The following is a 22,725-nucleotide window of genomic DNA, read 5'->3' as shown; positions in this document are numbered from 1 at the left end:
CAGAAGGCATCTACCTTCCATCCCCCCCCCCAAAACACACACAAGAACACCCTTGGTTCCCCAAATGCATCCAATCAAAATTTTGAGATTGTCAGTTTGTTTGAAATAGATAACAAAAACTTAAATTTGAATTTGTGGCAGAAGCAATTATTATGTTTGTAAAGAACATAAAAAGGCATCAAGTTGTATGTTCACTTTATTGGCAAGTCAACTATATGAACTGCAAAAATTTTACCTGGGGTTGGATATTAAACAGTTATTAAGTCACTTTGAGACAAACGTTTAGTTTCATCACAAGCTGTCTGAACTGGAAACTAGGCTGCAAACTGGTTGACCATCCTTCTCCATGGGGAAAACTAAAATGCATAAAGTGGGCTTGCTTACAGGTAATATCACCTATAGAGCAAAGTGTATTAGTCCTTGAGCCCTGCAGGCAAAGGCAAGGTCTGTATTCTATAATTATTTAACAAACCTTGTTCAAGGTTGTTTTATTTTAGATTTATCACTCTTTGTTGAATAAATATGAGGTAATGGTGAGTCCCACTCTGTACAATTGCGAAAAAATATTAGCTTGCATGTTCCCCTTCTATCTAGCTAAGGAGCAGAAAAACTCAAATATAGGCTACCCAATGGACCATTTCCTTTCCTGTTGAAGCAGCATTAATGATGTGAAATAGCCAGTTAGCATTTGTTAAATAAGACTAATAGAAAATTAAAGGCTCATACCCAGCTGTATATCTATCTGTCAAGGGTGACAAGATGAAGCACCACAGCCTGGCCTACTAGGCCAAAAGAAATAGTTTTTGTCATCCTTACCTTTTGCCCACTTTGTTGGTGGACAAAACTTGCAGAATAACAGCAGTTAGCTGTTTTCCCTCCATTAGGTCTTTGACAGCATTTGCTGTTAATTGAGGCTTTTGCATTTTCAATTGGCTACTTGACAGCAAATTCAAAATCTTTCTAACATGCTGGTTTAGCCGCGCTCAATGAATCATCCCGTGTTCGTTTACTTGTCCGGGTACTAATCTGACTAATCGAAGCGTTTTATGACCGTGTCCGAAATCTAGTTGCGTTTGATTCACTTTTCAAGTTGACTCAAACCAGCATTCCGACGTTTTATTTACGATTCTGAGTTAACTTTTAGCGTTCGATTTGTAAAAGTTGACTGAAAGTTAATGAAAAGTTGACTTTTAACAACTTTTACATTTTGTACGTTCGTCTCAAGTTAACTCGGAAAGAAGGCAGAAGTTTCAATTATAGCTAATCATGGAATATATATCTTCAGATGAATCCAAGATGAAGGCACCACTTTTGTGTACCAGTGTGGTGAGTTATTGAGGTTGATTTTTTGTTGTTGGGTAGGTTGCACTAAAATAGATTTGAAAACTATGTTATTAGCCTAGTTGAAACTGGTTTTTTTCTTGTGTTGATGGGTGGGTTTTTTCTTTTACTGGGTGGATGGGATAGGTAGATAATAAAATGGTTAAGAAAAATCTTATAAAGTTATTGCAATATTAGTCTAGTTAAAGTTACTACTAAGCTACTTGAGCAATTATTTCAGAGCTGGGTATCTTAATACAATTTGTGTGGCCAGAAGTTTAATTGTTAGATTGCAAATTGTGATTTTCATTTGTCTTCTTTTAGTCATTCCATTCAAGATACTTTGGATAATTTTTTTTATTGTGATAAATTGTCTTAATGCTCTGAAAAGGGAAAATATTTCAATTGCATAGGATAGGAAAATTTCAGTAGGCTAATCAATTTAAAGTCCTAAATTAGCAAGGGAAGTGTTTACTTCAGTAAAAAATCACTTGTAAACAGTGATTTTTTATCACTGTATAAATTTTTCTTATCAAACAGTTCGTGGTAACGAACCGTAGTATGGAGCGACCCGGCTCAATAGTAACCAAAACTCTAAAAAATTGAATTTTGATATCAATAGCTACATCAAAAGAATCGCATTTTAATGCTGATTTTAAATATATAAGTTTCATCAAGTTTAGTCTTACCCATCAAAAGTTACGAGCATGAGAAAATTTGCCTTATTTAGGAAAATAGGGAGAAACTCCCCCTAAAAGTCGTAGGATATTAGCGAAAATGACACCATAAGATTCAGCGTATCAGAAAACCCTACTGTAGAAGTTTCAAGCTCCTATCTACAAAAACGTGGAATTTTGTATTTTTTGCCAGAAGACAAATCACGGGTGCGTGTTTATTTGTTTTTTTTTTGTTTTTTTTTCCCAGGGGTCATCGTATCGACCAAGTGGTCCTAGAATGTTGCAAGAAGGCTCATTCTAACGGAAATAAAAAGTTCTAGTGCCCTTTTTAAGTGACCAAAAAAATTGGATGGCATCTAGGCCCCCTCCCACGCTCATTTTTTTCCCAAAGTCAACGGTCAAAATTTTGAGATAGCCATTTTGTTCAACATAGTCGAAAACCATAATAACTATGTCCTTGGGGATGACTTACTCCCCCACAATCCCTGGGGGAGGGGCTGCAAGTTACAAACTTTGACCAGTGTTTACATATAGTAATGGTTATTGGGAAGTGTACAGACGTTTTCAGGGGGATTTTATTTTGTTTGGGAGTGGGGCTGAGGAGAGGGGGCTATGTTGGAGGATCTTTCCTTGGAGGAATCTGTCATGGGGGAAGAAAAATTCAATGAAAAGGGCGCAGGATTCTCTAGCATTACTATAAGAAATTAATGAATAATAAACATGAAAACGTTTTTTCAAATGAAAGGAAGAAGTAGCATTGAAACTTAAAACGAACAGAGATTTTTACGCATATGAGGGGCTCTAAAAATACTTTAGCATAAAGAGCGAGGTATTTAGGAGGAGATAAATACCTCGCTCTTTATGCTAAAGTATTTTTAGTAATTTCAACTATTTTTTCTACGGCCTTTCTGATTCAGGGGTCATTCTTAAAGAATTGGGACAAAACTTACGATTTAGTGTAAAGAACGAGGTATTAACGAGGGTACAAACCCCCTCATATACATAATAAAAATTAAAGAACATAAAAGTTTGTTACGTAAGTTAATTCTAAAGTTACGTATATTTTTTGCTAATAAAAAAATTCGTTAAAATTAAAATTAATAGTTGCCTTTTTATGCAACCGAAAAATTGCATGGCAACTAGGCCTCCTTCCCCATCCCATATTTCTCAAAATCGTATGATCAAAACTAAGAGAAAGCCATTTAGCCAAAAAAGGAATTAATATGCAAATTTCATTTGAATAGTTTACGTGTGGAGAGTCAAAATCAAACATGCATTAATTCAAAAACGTTCAGAAATTACACAAAAAAACTAGTTTTTTGAACTGAAAGTAAGGAGCGACATTAAAACTTAAAACGAACAGAAATTACTCCGTATATGAAATGGATTGTCCCTTCCGCAATCCCTCGCTCTTTACGCTAAAGTTTGACTCTTTGCCACAATTCTGCTTTTTAAAACAATTAAAAGCTTTAGCGTAAAGAGCGAGGGATTGCGGAAGGGACAATCCATTTCATATACGGAGTAATTTCTGTTCGTTTTAAGTTTTAATGTCGCTCCTTACTTTCAGTTAAAAAAAACTAGTTTTTTTATGTAATCACTATAAAAAGTGAAAGGGGGCCCTGTTTTTGTCTCCTTTAGCCTGTATCCAATTCCTGATTGTCATTTAGCCTAAATTTCATTTTTTCTGTTACTCATTTCTTGTTAATATTACTAAAGGCCTTTTTTCGCGTCAACCAAAGAGACTGTTTGAGCTCAACCGCTGTTTTTGCGTGAAACAGTGACAAACCAGATTGTCATGAAAAGTGATTTTGCGTGAAACAATTGACTGGTTGAACTCTAATTTAACCAGAACTGTCATTGTTTTTAACCTTAGGTTTCTACCATTCATAATTGTTGGTTAACCTTTTCAGGCGTAGATTTCGAAAAGAAGAATTCGTAGGCTATAAATAAGTCTATATAAAATAAGAATTATAAGCTGACAAATAGAATTCTAGCCACGCAAAAGTAAGATTTAATTTTGTTTTTTTCGTATTAGGGCTATTGGATAAATGCTGGGTTATATCCTGCAATTTGATTCACATAGGCCTTAAGACAGGAAGTCAAGAGTTTGAATATCCTTTTGAAAACATATGTAGATACTTGGAAATCTTTGTTTCATCCTTTTGATGCCCTAGGCTTGACCTTAGCTAGGCAATTTGGCTTCAGAGATAAGACCTTGATGAAGCAAGACCCTAGTGGTTATAAAGCATTGTTAATCCAATTACTATTCTTACTAGATGCTTCAAGATGTGTTGCATCTTTGTCAGAACTCTTTACATTTCAGCCTTACCCTATAGGGCCATGGATAAATTTTCAGGTCAAACTCTAGTTTGGCTACTGTTTGCTATCTTAGAAATGGGTTAAGTCAGGAAAATAGAACTTCCAGTAATGAATCCAAAGCAAAAAATATGTAAAATTCTAGTTTAGCTAATTTTCACTATCTCGGAAAGGGAATAGGTTACAAGAATGAAACTCAGTAATTAATCCAGGGTCAAAAACATACTCTGGGAGGGTACTGCCAGGCTTCTATGTCAACCCTTTTCTGATTTCTAAGTCTTAGATAATTGCTTACTCAAAAGGTCTATACCTATACTATTGAAATTTTGACAAAACAAGATTTACCTTAATTTTTAATTATCAGTTTCTTTTACTCTGGCTTTAGCTCTTAAAATGAAATTCCTTTTATTTGAGTAGCATTTTAAGCCATATCAAAATTTTTTTTCAAAATTTAGGAAATGTCTTTGCATATCTTTAAAACCTTATAAAGTGGATTGAGGAAAGCTGTGAAACAGTTTCCTTGTACTCCATGTAAGCAGACCTTCCCAGAACATACTTTAGCCTTTAGACCCATCCCTGAAAGTTTTTTTTTAATCTCACCCCCTGGTGCTCTTTTACACATTGTATAAATTGTGAAGAAATGCCTGCCCCCTTGCTAAAAGTCTTAGAAGTATCTTATATCAAAATACACCTGATACAGTTTAATTTTTTAGAGATGACACAGAATAGCATTAAAGCTGAGTATTTGCTTTGCAAGAAATGTGTCTCTTCTGTTGTAAAGCATTTTGGATAGACACTAATCTAACCATGGGCGTATTGCTGTTGCAAATGGTTTTGCTTAAAATGGTTTGGAAAACAAATAGCAAATGTAAATTTGCTTTTTTATCATTATTTAAGACTAGAATATCACAAAGCTATGCAATCACATTGCTTGTTGTATCTTAAGTAAATACAATCCCTGATGGAGTTTTGTTGATACCTGTCTTAAAATTAATTTGTCTAAATAAAATATATTGTTTATGGGACAGTAGAGAAAATGGCAACAACCATGAATTGAGTTTTTTTCAATATTTCTTTTTTCAAATAATAGTTCTCTGGCCACATTTGTGTTCCTTGCTAAGTTGTTGGCACTCTGGTTTGGGAATCCTTTGTCCAAGGGGTACAGGTTTAATTCCTGGCATTGCTAGTGTATTTGGTTTTTACCAGCTAAGCATTCACCATGCTAGTTTGCATCTTAAGTAAAGCAATCCCTGCTGGAGCTTTGTTGACACCTGCCTTACAATAACTTGTCTAAGTAAAATACAATGTGTATTGAAGATTAGTGAAAATGGCTGTAAATCCATCTTGGTTTTTTTTTAATATTTTTTTTTTTTAATAGTTGTTTTACTCTGGTCGTAATAATGTTCTTGGCTAAGTGGAAAGCACTCTTAGTAAGAAATCCTTTGTCCATGGGGTACAGGTTTGATTCCTAGTATTGCCTGTTTATTTGTTTTAAATGGGGGTCAGTGATGTTAGACAGATCTAAACCAGCTCTAAATAGGCAAATGGAGAAATATGCAAAAGCTAAGCAGGGAGGGTGTACAAAAGCACAGGATTTCTGGCCCCCAGCCCTTAATTGCAATTCTTGGCCAAAGGGTCACAAAGTGGAAATTAGCACTGCCAGTTTAGACCTTGATGTGTCAGTGCTGCCATACTTACTTACTTGCATATTGGTGTTGAGTTTGCCCACATTTTATCTTCATTACTATCTAAAATCATTTAGACACTCAGCAAACTGTCTCAAAGCACAATTAGTATTGAATAGTTTTTGGGCCTTACTGACTTTCCCTTTATAGCAAAGGTTTATTGTTGTGTATAATGTAGATATTTTAAAGTAATCAATCATTAAGAAGTCCCTTTTAGTTTTATCAAGTTTTTGAGTAATAAACCTTTTTAATTACCTTAAAATATTTATTCAGGTCCTTTACTATTGGCTGCCCTTTATATTACACTAATGATTGAAATATATTGTGGTAACTAAAAATTTGGATAATCCAACCTATTTTACCATCTTAAGGTTGTTTACAAAGGTGTATGAAATATTTAAGTACTGACTTAGCTACAGAAAACTTCTAGATATAATAAAATGTAAGCAAGATGGTTCTTACTTTGACCATATCTATGGAAGCACTAATGAGAGAGTGGGTCATTTGATGCATTTGTAGGATTGAGTGAGATGAGAAATGAAGTGTAGGTTTGATGAGAGATGGTTGGTGAATGTGATGAGGGATGAATGTTTTGCAAGATTTTAAAATTTTGGACAACTTCTCACGTTGACAGTAGAGTGCAGAAGTAAAATTTTGTAATTTTTTTCTTTGTTTCTGTTATGTTAGACAATGTTGAATATTCTAAAGTGAAGTTTCTTTTTTGTTTGGAATTGTCATGGCCCTAGGGCTTTAGTGCAATACAAATTACTAATGTTTATTCACTTTCTTTAAACAAACACATGGTCTATGTCTCCTAGCTTTAACAAAGTCAAATGTAATTTTAAGACCAGGGATTTCAAAGTAGGTCAAATGAACTTCTGGTAAAAATGAGCAATTTATGAAACATCTAGATTAAAAAAAAGTCTTTTAGACAACAAAGAAGACAATTGAATAAGTACCTTATATCATAATTGTTGTGCACCCTTAAGATAGAAATGAACAAAGCTTCAATTAAGATTCTGTTTTGTTTAAACAGACAGAAGGGACAAACCTCCAAGCTTTGACAAATACAATCTCACTTTGTGGCTCCTATCTTTTCAAAGGGGACTTTCTTTGGATTTTTTCTATCCAACTAAAACTGAAAAGGACAGCATGATCTACAAGTGACCTTCCAATTACCCTACATAGCAAGAGAAAATCATTAAGTTAGGCTATGCTTTATCTCAATCCCCCTCCCAATGTGCAGAAATATGGCTCAAATTTCATATTTTCAATGCATTTAACCTCCTGTCACATGTTTTTCTAGTTATTGTTTGTCACATTTGTTTAATTTACAGCTACATGGGATGAAGTTAGAGAGACAGATTGACAAAACAAATGGAAAATAGGAAATTTCAGCAATACATTTTTATATTGGGAGGATTGAGGGGTAAAGTAGAGCAAAGTTGGATATAAAATGTGTTACCAGCTATTATTCTAAAAATTATGAAGCATGAATTTTTTTATTTTTTATTATGTTTCTTTCTTTTCAGGTCCTTCTCTAGGGCTTTACCAAATCAAACATTCTATGCCCAGAAAAATTAGCAACAAGGTATAGTCTATATACAAAGGCTTATGTTATTTAACTATGAATATGGAATTTATATGGCAATCAGGAACTGGATACAGGCTAAAGCAAGTAAAAAAGAAAGAAAAAACTTCCCTAGTTAGCTCAGGAGACTTTTAATAGATTACTCTTCAGATAATTGCCTATGATACATAATTTAAATATTTACCCCTGTACAGTAGGGCATTAAAACAATCTATCACAATGTAAGATACAGTATATTTAGATATGATGCTGATTTACAAATTCCAGGATTCTTTGTTGTAGTTTTCATAATTTTGTTGATAAAGTTTTATATATTCATCATATTTTATTTTATGTCATTAACATTAGCCAAACTTAACTTCTCAATAGAACTTGAATGTGGTGGCTATAATGCACAAGTACTGCAAAAATCTTACAACACATTATGTGTTATGGTAACTGTTCAGTGAGAAAAAAACTATTTTCCTAGTTTAGCTTAATTTGTTATATTTTTGTGCTTATCAGAAATATTTTGTTAATTTTAGGCAGCTGTCCCCCCTCAAAAAATTCTTAAACGTTTGCTGGTTTATACTTAACTAGTATTCTACTGAAAACAAAAATTAATATATATTTTGTATTGAAGAAACATAAAGCCCTTTGGATTTTTTTTTATTAAGATTAAGCAGTTTGCTATTTTTGTTTGATTATAGAAATGCACTTAATTTTTTTTGATTTCATTAAATTTGAGTTAATTCTAACAAATAGCTGTGCTTTAGGTTATAAAAGAGCTATTAGATTGTTATATTACAGATATGTTGGTTATGAAGTGTTAGGACCAGAGAATGACATTATAACTTGACTTCAAAACAACTTCTCTGTTTCTAAGCTAAATAGAATTCTAGATAACTATTGCTCTCTGAATTCAGGGTTCCTCTGTTTTGAGTAAGATATTGATAATCAAATGGAATTTTTGGTCTTTATATATATAAGATTTTGCTTTCAAATCAGTTAGGTAGGCCTACTGTTCTTTTGTTAGGCTAAGCCTGTAATAGTGCTTTATTGTGAAGTCAAAATTTGTAGGGATTGCAAAGGCTAGCCTGAACAATATGTTATTACAAATTATTAGGTTAAACTTCTGTTTGGTAAAATTCTAGTTTAGATAAATTTGTATTATCTTGAAAAAAGTTTAGGTTAGGAAAATGAAACTTTTAGGGATGGGTCTAGAGACTAAACTATATCATGGGAAAGTATTTTGGAGCATCTAACTCTACTCTTTCTCTCTCTTAAAAATGTTTGCCTTAAATTACCTTAAATCACATTGTCCAATGAAATAAGGACTAAATCCTGTAGAATTGCTGGTTAGTGATGATGACAGTTGGAAATCTCAATATTTGGTCAACACCCTTAGAAATGCTTGTTTTGTAAAAGTGAAACCCTTGCAAAATAAATCTTCTACTTAAATGACAAGAAAAAAGTGTTTTTAGTGTCATAACTTTGCTCAATTTCAATTTATGAAGTTTCCAAGATCTGGAAACTTTCAGGAAATACATTTCCCTATATTTAAATATGAAACACTGATATGGCTTAAAATTCTACTCAAATAACAAGAATTGCATTTTCAGAGCCAAAACCAGAGAAACAGAAACTGCTTGTTGAAAATTAAGGTAAGATGTTGTTTTACCAAAAATTTAATAGTTACAGACCAGTCAAGTATGCAAAATTCCCAGACTTAAAAACTGAAGAGGGTTATCACATAAGCTTAGCAATAGCTTCTCAGAGCATGTTTTTAGTAATGGATTAATCACTGAAAATTTCATTCTCCTAACATAACCCCTTTCAAAGATAGCAAAAAGTAGCTAAACTGGAATTTGACAGGAAATTTAATATATAGCCTGGTAGGCTAGTAGAATTCCAAATCAAAACAAAATGAAGTCAAACTAGAATTTTATCCTCTGTTTAGGGTAGCTCAACAAAGTTAAAGTCTTATCATTTAGGAAATTTTATAAATGATTTTGCATTTACAGTATGAATACAACATTTTCCAAAATATTACCTGAACAATTTAACCAAAGATTCCACTAATATAGACCCTTACTATGTCTTCAAATATACCAGAGGGTTTTTTAGATCATTTTCAATTCACTCTGACCTCAAATTAATGTGAAATATGTCAAATCCAGAGGAAATTAAGCCAGTGCTAAATCATTTAATTATAATAGAATGACACTTAACACTTTACGGATGTTCTATGTTTGAAATCTTTTGCCCAATCCGACAAGTAAAAAGAGTGTTTTTGCAAAGCAGTTTTGTTTGAGCTCAACCATGTGTATTGGTTTTCCATTTTTGCGTGAAACATACAAGCTGGTTAAACCAAAACTGTCATTGGTTAAACCAACTGGTTGACGCAAAAAAAGGCCTTTGATCCTGCTTCAGCTTTTGTTTTGCTATCAGCAATCACTTGTCCTTGGAAGGTTGTTGGCCTCTGTGGATGATGGTAAAATTCTCTCCTATTCATCTTTCTAATGAAGCTGTACACTTTTCCCAAATGGATCTCTGAAGCTGAGATTCTCAACAAATTGCTTCCAAGATTCTTCTTTACCTTCTTTTATTATTTTTCTAAATTCTGCCTGGGCCAATATTTTATTTCTATAATTTTCGATTGTCAGAATCTTGTTGTATTTGTTAGAAGCTTGGTTGAGTGTCTTTTTACTTAGGCTGCACACTTCATTCCACCATACTGGTTCATTTCTAGTTTTGTTGTCCAGTGTCTTGAAAGGGATAGTCTTCTTAGCCACTTCCAGCAGTAGATCCTGTAATCTCTCAATTTTCTTCGATTTTCGCGTTGATACTTTTTGAAATGTAAATCTTTTCAATTGCGATCTATTTAAATCTACTAAGAAGAAAGGAAGGTTGGTAAAAATGAACATGCAAGGTCTGTTTAGTGATTTGTTCGCGTTTGACTAGCGCAATTTTGATAAAATAATTCAAAGTCATTGTGTGATTTGAGGTAGAGACTGAGCCTGCAGCCACTTTTAAAAAGTCAACATTTTAGAAGAATAATGGAGTCTATGCATGTTGTTCAAAGCAACGTCACGCAACTACTACTGCTACTAATAACTCACCGCAGCACCAAGCCGCCTGAGGCCAACACAGGTTCATACGCTCCTCCTCCAGCCCAATCTATGCAACATATCCCTCAGTACACCCTCCCAGGAAGTTTCCATTTCCTTTAAATCTTTATATATGACATCCCCCCACTCCAGACGAGGACGACCTGTTTTCCGTTTAGCCCTAGACGGTTGGCCAAAAAGGACAATCTTCGGCAATCTATCATCCTTGATCCGCAGAACGTGGCCAAGCCATCTCAACATTTCTTTCGTTATCGCCCTAGAAAGCGGGATTGAACCATATTTTTCATACAGCCTACTATTGGAAATACTTTCAGTCAGCCAGGTACCCAAAAAAATCTGTAGGTAATTTCTCTGGAAAACATTTAGTAAATTTTCCTCTACTTTGCGGAGTGCCCATGCTTCAGAGCCATGTTTGACCATGGTAATCTCTGCTGCTTCTAATATTCTAATCTTGGTTTGCAGATCTCTCTTCTTATTTTTCCAAACTTTTTTAACTGTGAAAAAGCACCCTGAGCGTTTGCTATTCTACTTTTAACATCTTCACTACTTCCACCGTCTTTATTTATAATACTACCAAGGTAAGTGAAACTATCCACCTGATCATCCTTTTTGTTACCCAACGTCATCTGTTCTTCTTCATTTATTCTAAGTCTTGGTGACTTAGTCTTCTTAACATCAATTCTCAAACCTATTCTAGCACCCTGAACTCGCAGACCCTCTAAAAGTTCATTTATTTTGCCCACACTTTCAGCTAATATGCTTAAATCATCAGCATAATCTAGATCCAGAAGAATTTTTCCTCCCCATTTGATTCCGTGACCCCCAATTGCCTCTCGTGTGCTCCTTAAGACAAAGTCTATCAAAATGATCCATATAAAGAGGGATAGAACACAACCCTGCTTAACTCCTGATTTAACACGAAACCAGCAGCTAACTTCATTACAAATCACTTTAGTGTATTTGTCTGGTATGTCAACGCCACATAAGGATTCTATATCTATACTACCGGATACAGAAAGTAGGCCTTTGGTCCCTCGGATATCCACTTTCACCTTTTGAACACCAACTTTTTTTTAGCAGAGCAGCAGTCTTTTTGTACCTTGTTTGAACAGGATCACGCAAACATTTTCAATTTGTGAGGTTGGGAAGCTAAAGTCTAGTAGTCGCCCTTTAAACACCTTTCACCCCTCCGATTGCACAATATTTTGTGGAAGGTAGTTAATAATGAAAAGATTGTACATTGTTCGATTAATAAGTATGCCGTGACTTAAAATTTATGATTTGAGACACGAAGTCCGACCCTGACTCCCCCAACACCTCGCCACTAACCACTTTTTAGCATAAATCAGACACATTGCACCTTGTTCAGTGTGGAATCATAAGTACTTTCAACCTAAAATGATATGAGGCAAAATTGAAGTCTTTAACACCTCAAGCATGATAAATTATTCAGAAAAAAGATTAGCAAGCTCGTTTCTCACCAATTAGCTTAAAACTTCCGGGACAAGTACTTTTAAGTGTGGGATATGAGAAAACAGAGTTTCAGAGAGAAAAGACACCTTTAAACGGGTGTACTCAAAAAAACTCGAAACTTATAGGACAGTGTGTGTCAATTGCGAGAAGGAGCAATCTCCCCCTTCCCTAGAATCCCCCTAGATTATAAGAAAATAACTACTTCTGTATATTCATACAAGAAAATGGAAAATTCTGAGCCCCCTTTCATTTTTGTGAATTGGTGCTTTTGTACGGGGCAAGTAATTTTGAGCTAAGGGCATAGTTAGAAGATATTTTGAGGCATGAATGACTTTTTACTCCAGTCTACCTGCTGCACTACAGTGTCCACATTCTCTTGGAAATCTTATAGGCCGGTACTACAGCAAAAAAAAACGTGGATTAAGAACTCCAAGGCCAGGTAAGATTCAGACTTTCAATGTTTTTGATTCCCCCTCTATCACAGAGATTGACTTAAAAAAAGAGTCACAAACCATAACTATCCTTAGGGGTTAGGGTTTGTATATTTTTGCGAATTGACCGATTTTATATTTGTTCACGATACATTTCAGGGAAATATGTCTTCATAAAAGTCTTACGCAGCAAATGTAAATAATGATACAGCACATTGACGTGGTTTTGCAGTTATTAGTAAAATACTAATGTGTACAAGATATAGAAGTAAATTGTTTTCGCTATCAAATACATCAGAAGCAATAATATTAGATGCAAATTGGACAATTCTAGGAATAACAACATGAGGTTTGGTTTTATGTTTTGGGGTGAGCTAATACCGTATGAGTGTGTTTGTGTGTATATCCTGTATTTTATAAGTAATAACACCGATTGGGCGTCAAGTAGTTATTTTTAAGAAGAAATAATGTATTTTGAAATTGTCTTTAAGCATGCTGTGCTCTTTTTTTTAAAGGAAACTTATTTTTGGAGCACAACCTATCTTTGTTTTTTTAGCACCTCCTGAAGATTACAGGGCGTCAGTGAATAGCCTCCAATCTTCCCTCAAGTGTGCTGCTCAGAGATGTCCTTGTTGCTATTGGAGTGGTGTTTTGGAGGTCTATTGGTCTGGCATCCGGAGGAGGTGTCCAGGGTCTTGATCTTAAAGATGATAGCATGATCTTGAAGTTCTCTATATAATGTATCTGGATTCACCTCCACAGTCTTTAAATGTTAAATATATAGATTTCATGTTAAAGCGATCTGTAGGGTAGTTTTAGATTTGTCTCAATAATGGATCTAGATGTAGTCCCGGAGTCCTCTACGCCCCTCCGTAGGTAATATAATTTTCTGAAAATAATAACTTTCAGCAAAGTTATTGAAGAAGCGAGAATCTCTGGTCAACCGCTATACGCCCTCTTGGTTGATATCAAAGGGGCCTTTGATAACATTTCTCATGCATCTGCACTGCTCGCTTTAATCCATGCTGGATTGCCCCTAGCTGTCATTCGAGTCCTTCGCTCTTGGTATTCTGGATTAAAGATCCTTATTTGTCCGAGTTCGTCTTCATCTCAGTCCAAATTAATTCAAGTGGGTAGAGGAATTAGAAAAGGAGGAATTATTTCTCCTTATATATTCAATTCATGTTTAGCTACTGCCCTTAATTCTCTTTCTTGCTCTTTTGTTTCATTATCTCGAAATCTGTCTTATATTGCATATGCTGATCACATTATCCTTCTAAGCCGGTCCAAGTCTAGTCTTGTTTCTAATTTTAATATTTTAGTTAATTGTTTAAAAGGTTTGGGCCTTTCTATCAGTTTTGAAAAATGTCAATTTTTTGTTGTAAATTTTTTACAGGATAATGTCAGGGCGACTCTTGATTGCGGCAATGGTGTTATTTTTCAGTCGTCGCCAATAGTCACTTATTTGGGATTACCTTATACTGCTTCGAAAAGAGATTTTAAACGAGTCCTGGTTCAGCATGTTCAGATGAAACTACGCAAGGCATTTGGTCTTTTAATTCGTTTTCGGGGTTTTTACCGTCGGGACGTCCTTTGTCGTATGTATAGCGCTGTTGCTCTGCCTCACGTATTGTTCCCGTCCCTCTTCTTCCGTAATTTCAGACCTTCTGATCTTTCCCCCATTAAAGTTTCTTATTCTAAATTTTGTAAATTTTTACTTGGTTTCCCCCTTTCTTTTAGTAACACTGAGATTGTTTTAAAGCTTAAAGTGAAGGATCCTGTAGCCTGTATAAAGAAAAATATAAACATTTGAAGATAAAGCGAAAATTAACCTTTTAGGCCAAAATTTATTTCCCTTTTTATGGCACTTGGTATTAACCAAGTGACATATAGCAATCGCAAATTCTGTCGGTCTGTCGGTCCCGGTTTTGCTATTTTAGGCACTTCCAGGTAAGCTAGGACGATGAAATTTTGCATGCGTATCATGGAGCGGACAAGATTAAATTAGAAATAGTCGTTTTCCCGATTTGACCATCTGGTTGGGGAGTTGGGAGGGGAAACCTAAAATCTTGGAAAACACTTAGAATGGAGGGATCGGGATGAAACTTGGTGGGGAAAATAAGCACAAGTCCTAGATACATGATCGACATAACCGGAACGGATCTGCTCTCTTTGGGGTAGTTGGGGGGGGGGGGTTAATGCTGAAAAATTAGAAAAAATGAGGTATTTTTAACTTACGAACGGGTGATCGGATATCAATGAAATTTGACATTTAGAAGAATATCGTGTCTCAGAGGTTTTATTTTAGATCCCGACTGGATCTGGTGACATTGGGGGGGGGGGGGTTGGGAGGGGAAACTAAAATCTTGGAAAACACTTAGAGTGGAGGGATCGGGATGAAACGTGGTAGGAAAAATAAAGACAAATCCTAGATACATGATTGACATAACCAGAACGGATCCTTGCTCTTTGCGGTAGTTGGGGGGGGGGGGGTAATTCTGAAAAATTAGAAAAAATGAGGTATTTTTAACTTACGAACGGGTGATCGGATCTCAATGAAATTTGATATTTAGAAGGATATCGTGTCTCAGAGCTATTGTTTTAAATCCCGACCGGATCTGGTGACACTGGGGGGGAGTTGGGAGGGGGAAACCTAAAATCTTGGAAAACACTTAGAGTGGAGTGATCGGGATGAAACTTGGTGGGAAAAATAAGCACAAGTCCTAGATACATGATTGACATAACCGGAACGGATCCGCTTTCTTTGGGGTAGTTTGGGGGGGGGGGGTTGAATTCTAAAAAATTAAAAAATGAGGTATTTTTAACTTACGAACGGCTGATCGAATCTCAATGAAATTTGATATTTAGAAGGATATCATGTCTCAGAGCTCTTATTTAAAATCCCGACCGGATCTGGTGACATTGGGGAGGGGGAGTTGCCAGGGGGAAACCTAAAATCTTGGAAAACACTTAGAGTGGAGGGATCGAGATGAAACATGTCTGGAAAAATAAGCACAAGTCCTAGACACATGATCGACATAACCGGCACAGATCCACTGTCTTTGGGCTATTGGGGGGGGGGGTTAATTCTGAAAAATTAGAAAAAATGAGGTACTTTTAACTTACGACCGGGTGATTGGATCTCGATGAAATTTGATATTTAGAAGGAAATCGTGTCTCAAAGCTCTTATTTTAAATCCCGACCGGATCTGGTGACATTGGGGGGAGTTTGGGGTGGGAGAACCTAAAGGGATCGGGATGAAACTTGGTGGGAAAAATAAGCAGAAATCTTAGATACGTGATTGATATAATTGGAACAGATCCGCTCTATTTGGGGGAATTGAGGGGGGAAGGGTTAATTCTGAAAAAATTGAAAAAATTACGTATTTTTAACTTACGAAGGAGTGACCGGATCTTCATGAAACTTCATATTTAGAAGGACTTTGTGACTCAGATCTCGTATTTTAAATCTCAACTGGATCCAGCGTCATTGGGGGGGGGGGACCAGAAATCTTAGAAAATACTTAAAGCGGAGAGATCAGGATGAAATTGGATGGGAAGAATAAAAACAAGTCTAAGATACGTGACTGACATAACTGGACCGGATCCCCTCTCTTTGGTGGAGTTGGGGGGGGGGGGGTAATTTGGAAAAATGAGGTATTTGTAACTTACGAACGGGTGATCAGATCTGAATAAAATATGATATATAGAAGGATTTTGTGCTTTAAAGCTCTTATTTTAAATTTCAACCAGATCCTATGACATTGGGGGGAGTTGGAGGGAAACCAGAATTCTTGGAAAACGTGAAAATTGGGGTATTTTATCTTACGAATAGGTGATTGGATCTTAATGAAACTTGACATATAGAAGGATCTTATGTCTTTAAATGCTCCATTTTCGACTGGAATTGGATCTGAGGATATAGGGGGTTGGAGGAGGGAAACAGAAATATTGGAAAACGCTTAGAGTGGAAGAGTCGGATGAAACTTGATAGGAAGAATAAGTACAAGTTCTAGATACGTGATTGACATAATTGGAACGGATCCGTTCTCTTTGGAGGAGCTGGGGAGGCGGGGGGTTAATTTGAAAAAATTAGAAAAATTTAGGTATATTTAACTTAAGAAGAGGTGACCGGATCTCAATGAAATTTGATATTTAGAAGAAATTCATTTCTCAGAGCTCTTATTTCAAATCTCGACCGGATCTGTTGACGTTGGGGGGAGTTGGAGGGGAAACCGGAAATCTTGGAAAACTTTTAGAGTGGAGGAATCGGGATGAAGCTTGGTGGATAGAATAAGCAAATGTTGTAGATACGTGATTGACATAACCGTACTGGATTCGCTCTCTTTGGGGGAGTTGGGGGGAGTGGTTCAGTGATTTGGCGAGTTTGGTGCTTCTGGACGTGCTAGGACGATGAAAATTGGTAGGCGTGTCAAGGAGCTGTATAAATTGATTTGATAACAGTCGTTTCTCAGATTCGGCTATTTTTTTGGGGGGGGGGAGGGCTTGGAGGAAGGGAAAATTGAGGTATGTTTATCTTACGAATGGGTGATTGGATCTTAACAAAACTTGATATATAGAAAGATTTCATGTCTCAGGTGCTCTATTTTCAATTTGGATCGGATCCGGGAAAATTGGGTGGAGGAGGGGGGAAGTGGAAATCTTGGAAACTCGGAATCTTGGAAAACGCTTAGAGTGAGAGATCTAGATGAAACTTGAAGGTGTTTGTGTGACACCCCCCCCCCCCAAACCATAATAAAAATCCTGGTTATGGTTCTGTAAAGCTGCTTTCCCTACAGTCCTGCCAATATAACTGTTCCAGTCAGCACAGTAAAGGGATTAAAAACAAGTTATTTTTCAGAATCTAGAGGGGGTAATTTCTCAATCAAAGCTTTCCCCCTCGCCCCACTGTAGTTATTTTTGTGTCCTTTTTAGAAATTTGACCAAATCCTTCTGATTGACTTTTTAAAAAGCAGAAAACAGATTTGATTTTTTTTTTATTGTGTGTGTGTGTGTGCTAAAATATGATTTTTGTTTTTAAATAAAAATCAATTTGTAGACTTTTGTCATAATGATAGAAGATTCAGTATCATAAATGTATCAACGTAAATTTAAATAAAAAATTCAACGATTTGTTAGGATTGCGCGTTAAAACATACCCACGTTCTATTAAACAAATGAATCCAAGATATACTTTTGATTACTTACAACTTTGTAACAAACAATTAGAGTAGCATTTCGCCAAGAAGTTTTCTAACCCACAACAAATTTCTTTTTCTGTACAGACTCCTAATAGGTAGTACTTCGTCAATTTACTTTACTACTTAAGTAATCTATATTTGAGGCATATAATATATTTAATATATATCAAAATTTGTAAAACTCATCAAATTTAATGATACCCATCAAAAGTTACAAGCCTGATGAAATTTGCCCAATTTTTTGAAAAGAGGAGAAACATCCCCAAAAAATCAAGGGATTTTAATGAAAGTCACTCCATCAATGAACAAAAATATCGTAGGACAACTAGCCCTCCTCCCACGCTCATTTTCCCCCCACAGTCAACCGATCAAAATTTTGAGAATGCTATTTTGTTCAGCATAGTCGAAAAATCTTTTATCTGTGTCTTTGAGGATGACTTAACCCACCAAAGTCCTCGGGGGAAGGTCTGCAAGTTATGAACTTTGCCCATTGTTTACATATAGTATTGGTTATTGGGAAGTACACAGGGTAGGGGAGTACATTGGAGGATCTTTTCATGGAGGAATTTCTCGTGGTTAAAAGGAATTTTCCATGGAGGGGAAGACAGATCTCACAGCGTTGTTTAAAAAACGGCCAGAAACTAAATAAAAAACTAGTTTTTTCAAGTGAAAGTAAGGAGTAACATTAAAATTTAAAGCACAACGAAATTATTACATTGTATGAGAGGGTTGACCCCTAGTCAATACTTCGCTTTTTACGCTTAACTTTTTTTAGTCCTTCAAAAGACCTATTTATTCTAATTAAACGGCCTTAGTGATTCAGGAGTTATTTTTAAGGAATTGGGACCAATTTTGAACTTAACCGTAAAGAGCGGTTTATTCACGATAGGAAGACGCCCCTAGTATACATAATAATTTCTGTTCGTTTTAAGTTTTAATGTTGCTCCTCACTATCAGTTGAAGAACTATCACTTTACTATCACTTTTTTAAATTTAATTATAGTCAAGTCAAAATCTGTTCTTCAGCATCCTGGTGCTGACCTGGTCCTTGGCATCTAAATTTTGGTAGATAGATAAATTTATTTTCAATATAACAATACAATAATAACGCTACACTCTACAAATCCTCACAAAGGCAAATCCTCACAAAAATTTGATTATGTATCAAATCTCAAAACATGAAACTATTAAACACTTAATATGTAAAGCATTCGCTTTATAAAAATTCATAAATAAAAAATAGGCATAATCACAGTGTCTATAACTATAATAATAAAATTATAAATAAAAAAAAATCGGATAACACTATACACCTCAAGGAAAAAATAATCACATAGAAACAAAAACATTTTTACAATTCTTTTGAAGGTGCCAAACGAGTGGCATTCTCGAGCCGTGTCGAAAAGGTTGTTCCAAGTCAAATGACACGCAACAAAAGGATTAAATCGGATCTTAATGTTGACGTATGCGCAATCTGAATGTTCCGAGAACTACGGAGCTGATAATTTGACTGATCAGACACAGAAGAAGACGTAAATGTAAGGGATCTACTTATATCACCATGGAGCTGAAGAAAAGCGCTTTTGCTTTTCTTTGTACGTAATTACGCACAAGAAAGAAAAAGTTTTTCAATATCAAGTAACGGCTTAGTTGTCGAACGATTTACATCCTGGATAAGATTTATAGCTTTATTGTAAATATTTAAAAGCGATTTGAGAAAAGAAGGAAAAGTAAACTGGGCAATAAGAATTGAAAATCCATATGTGGCTGGGCAATAAGAATTGAAAATCCATATGACTGGACAATAAGAAACATAAGAATTAACTAAATGGTGAAATCAGATTTTTAGAACTGGTCCAGGAAAAACATGTTTGAATTTTCTTAGAATACCGAGGTTTCTGGATATCTTCATTTTAATTGGCCAACCGTCTAAGGCTAAACAGAAAGCAGGTTGTCCTCGTCTGGGATGGGAGGATGTCACAAAGAAAGATTTAAAGGAAACAGGAACTTCCTGGGAGGGTGAAAAGATGGAGAAATTTGAATATATTGGGATGGAGGATGAGCGTGCGTAGCTGCTTTGGCCTCAGGCGGCTTGGTGCTGCGGTGAGTTGTTAGTAGTAGTAGTAGTAGCAGTTCATTTTAGTCATGTCAATAAGGAATTTAAAAGATAAGTTTTCATCTAGGAGGATACCTAGGAAAAGGACATGGCCATCCTTTGGTCTACTAATAAAGCCTTTGGATATATGAATTTCAGATTGTTTAGGACAAGCCTTTTATATGCGAGAAAAAACAAAAAAACTAGATTTAGAAACATTTAGGCAAGAGAGATTTAGGCCAAATTCAAACTCTCTCGAACAAGTCCACTAACTTTGTATGAATTTCATCCGCTGTTCTCCCAGAAGTAATAAGTTTGGTATCATCTGTGAGGAATGCAAATTATGGTTACGGGTAGGCCTACAGAATAAGGTTGGACGACATAGACAACAATAATAGAGCCTGTTTTAATTTGTAACTACAAAATTAGGTCATTTATACATGTTAAGAACAATATTGGCCCTAAGATTGACCCTTGAGGCACCCCTTGTTCAATGCATGATAGTGACTGAAATAGCGGATCAACAGAAATTAGTCTACCAGATATGTTAGACTTGAACCAAAGGAACGCACCAAAAGGAAAAAGCTTATAAAAAGGAATTCGGTGGGTTAAAGAATCAAAGGCTGCCGATTAATTTTTACAGGGACAAGTAACAAGCCAGCTGCCCAGCTTTGCCGCAGCGGGGATCGATCCCTGGGTCTCGATTTGCCAAACAGAGCCTAAATCCCCAATTTAGGACTACAGTTTGCTATTTTTGTTAATAAAAAAAATTTAATGGTGGTTAAAAACTGGAACGCCGCTTGATAATCTTGGTGCTTAGGAGAATCAATGAAGTAATTTGGACACGACAACAAGGCCTCTATTATTAAGGGCACCGGTGTGATTGTTATTAGTTGAAACCATTATGTTAGAAAAACATGAAATGGAGGAAACCTGGGAGAACATCTTCACTGGTACACCACAACCACCCTTCTCTTTCCCCAAGAAGAAAAACTATGAATTCATAAAATCAGAAACTGTTTTCGCTACAAAGTATCCCCACTTTATGTTTCATGTTGCAATAACCCAGGTAACCTGGGGGGAAACCTGGCGCAACCTCTTTAAGGAGTGTCTGGTATTCAAGTTCAGTTGCAGTACTGTCTCGGTTTTGACTGCCTTTTGACTCGGTTTTCTGGTATATCCACCAAAATGCAGTCACAAATTTTTAAACTAACGTTGCATAACTGATTTTGAAGATTAAAAAAATTTCATAAATAGAAGTTTTATGTTCAAAGTGTGATATCTTATTTCAAAGAATACCAAACAAATTGCTATCTGACGCAGTGCAATTTGAAAAGTAGCAGTTTTAGGACTAGTAATATGGGGTGGGGGGAGATATACCACTGTAAATGTAAAAACATAAAAAAAAGAATCTATTGTCAAATGTCAGATAAACCAGAGGGCTGCTACTTCCCCCTGCCTAGGCCTAGAACCGCTACTGCTCCTGAGACGAATTGCTGAAGTATTTATTCCATTAATTTTAGTAATCTGGTTGAAGGAAAGAAAGAATGGAGACCGCATTTATATTAGCATGGAGACATTCAGCTAAAGAAATACTTGTGAAAGGGCAAGCGAAATGTTTCAAGTAAATTGAAAGAATACGAAGAACAATTTGAACAAATTGAATGAACGAATTAAAAGGATACAAAGGGATATTTCTCAGCTTGTTGTGGCAATTAATCAGGAATATTAAGAGCATTTAGGAAAAAGTAGGTTCACTCGCCGTCAATGGGAGGGTTTAGTACCTATTGCTATACTACTATTCAGTGCCAGGGTGGCGCTTAAATAGATTGGCAATATGGGCATTTTTTTGTGCATCTACGAGGCCTTGTACACAAATACCTTGTTGTTTTTGAAAGTTTCTAAAATCTATTTTTTTAATTCTTCGGTAGCTTCTCGAAATTTTACCACACACGCTTAACCTGTATTCAACGTAAAATTGTAACCTAAATGGATACTTGTATAATAAACCCCCTACCGCTCAAGTTAGCCATCCATTGGGGCATTATAGAAACATTTTTTTGGTAGTTTCTTTCAGTTTAGCGTTTGACAAAACAAAGAGAAGTGACAGAATAGATGAAAAATATATAAGTTGAGCAATACATTTGCACATTAGGGGGGGGGGTAAATTATTCGGACAGTGTGAAGTTAGAAAACAATTCTTACTTCATAATATGGATTCAGAATTATTGTACCTAACACATTAGGCACGCAGAACCCTTATACTGTAACCCTTTCCGGCACGAATTATGAAATCGTCAGAAAATTCTACTTTTTTCACCATTTCTATGTCCCTGGGCTTATGAACCAACAAATATTGAACTCAAAAAAATTTATTCTAATTTTGAAATGAAACATAAGGTGTTCTCTGGTAGAAACCACTTTGACACATATTCGTAAGAAACCTCACATCTGGTGAAAAGAGCTAAAACAGTTCTTAGTGTAGTTCATGCACAATGGAACTTTGCAAACTGAACACTGCCATTTCGTGCAACGGGGCCCAATCTTTGCACTACATTGAGCAGATCTTCTTGAAGTACCCTGAACAGGTGAGTGCTTTGATTGATCCAATGTCTTTTCTGGAGGAACATAAGGCTTGGATTTGGAGATAACTTCCTATTTTCAGAATAGTGGACCTCTCTCACCCTTGCACGAATAACTTCCGACCAAATCAGTGACAATGTGACATCTAAATTCCTTCAACATCATCTTGTTAGCATCTGGTATAGTGGGTAACTTGAATAAGACAAAGGCATTGACCGCTGTAATGTCAATTAGGTGCCAGAG

At 35.8% G+C, this 22,725-nt stretch overlaps 1 protein-coding gene across 1 annotated transcript in view; it reads right to left on the bottom strand.

Moving 5' to 3' along the window:
- The window catches only part of LOC136038264 (activating signal cointegrator 1 complex subunit 3-like), a gene marked incomplete at its 3' end in the record, with an annotated part of 40,249 nt that extends 39,235 nt beyond the window's left edge, over positions 1-1,014 (bottom strand). The window contains 1 exon segment of the mRNA XM_065721380.1: positions 817-1,014. Within this exon segment, the coding sequence (XP_065577452.1) occupies positions 817-923 (107 nt within the window).
- Positions 1,015-22,725: the final 21,711 nt, after the last annotated feature.

The sequence above is a fragment of the Artemia franciscana genome, chromosome 17 (genome assembly GCF_032884065.1).
Source record: "Artemia franciscana chromosome 17, ASM3288406v1, whole genome shotgun sequence".
Lineage (NCBI taxonomy): Eukaryota > Metazoa > Arthropoda > Branchiopoda > Anostraca > Artemiidae > Artemia > Artemia franciscana.
The sequence above is the reverse complement of the archived record's forward strand: the minus strand, read 5'-3'. Positions and strand labels throughout refer to the sequence as shown.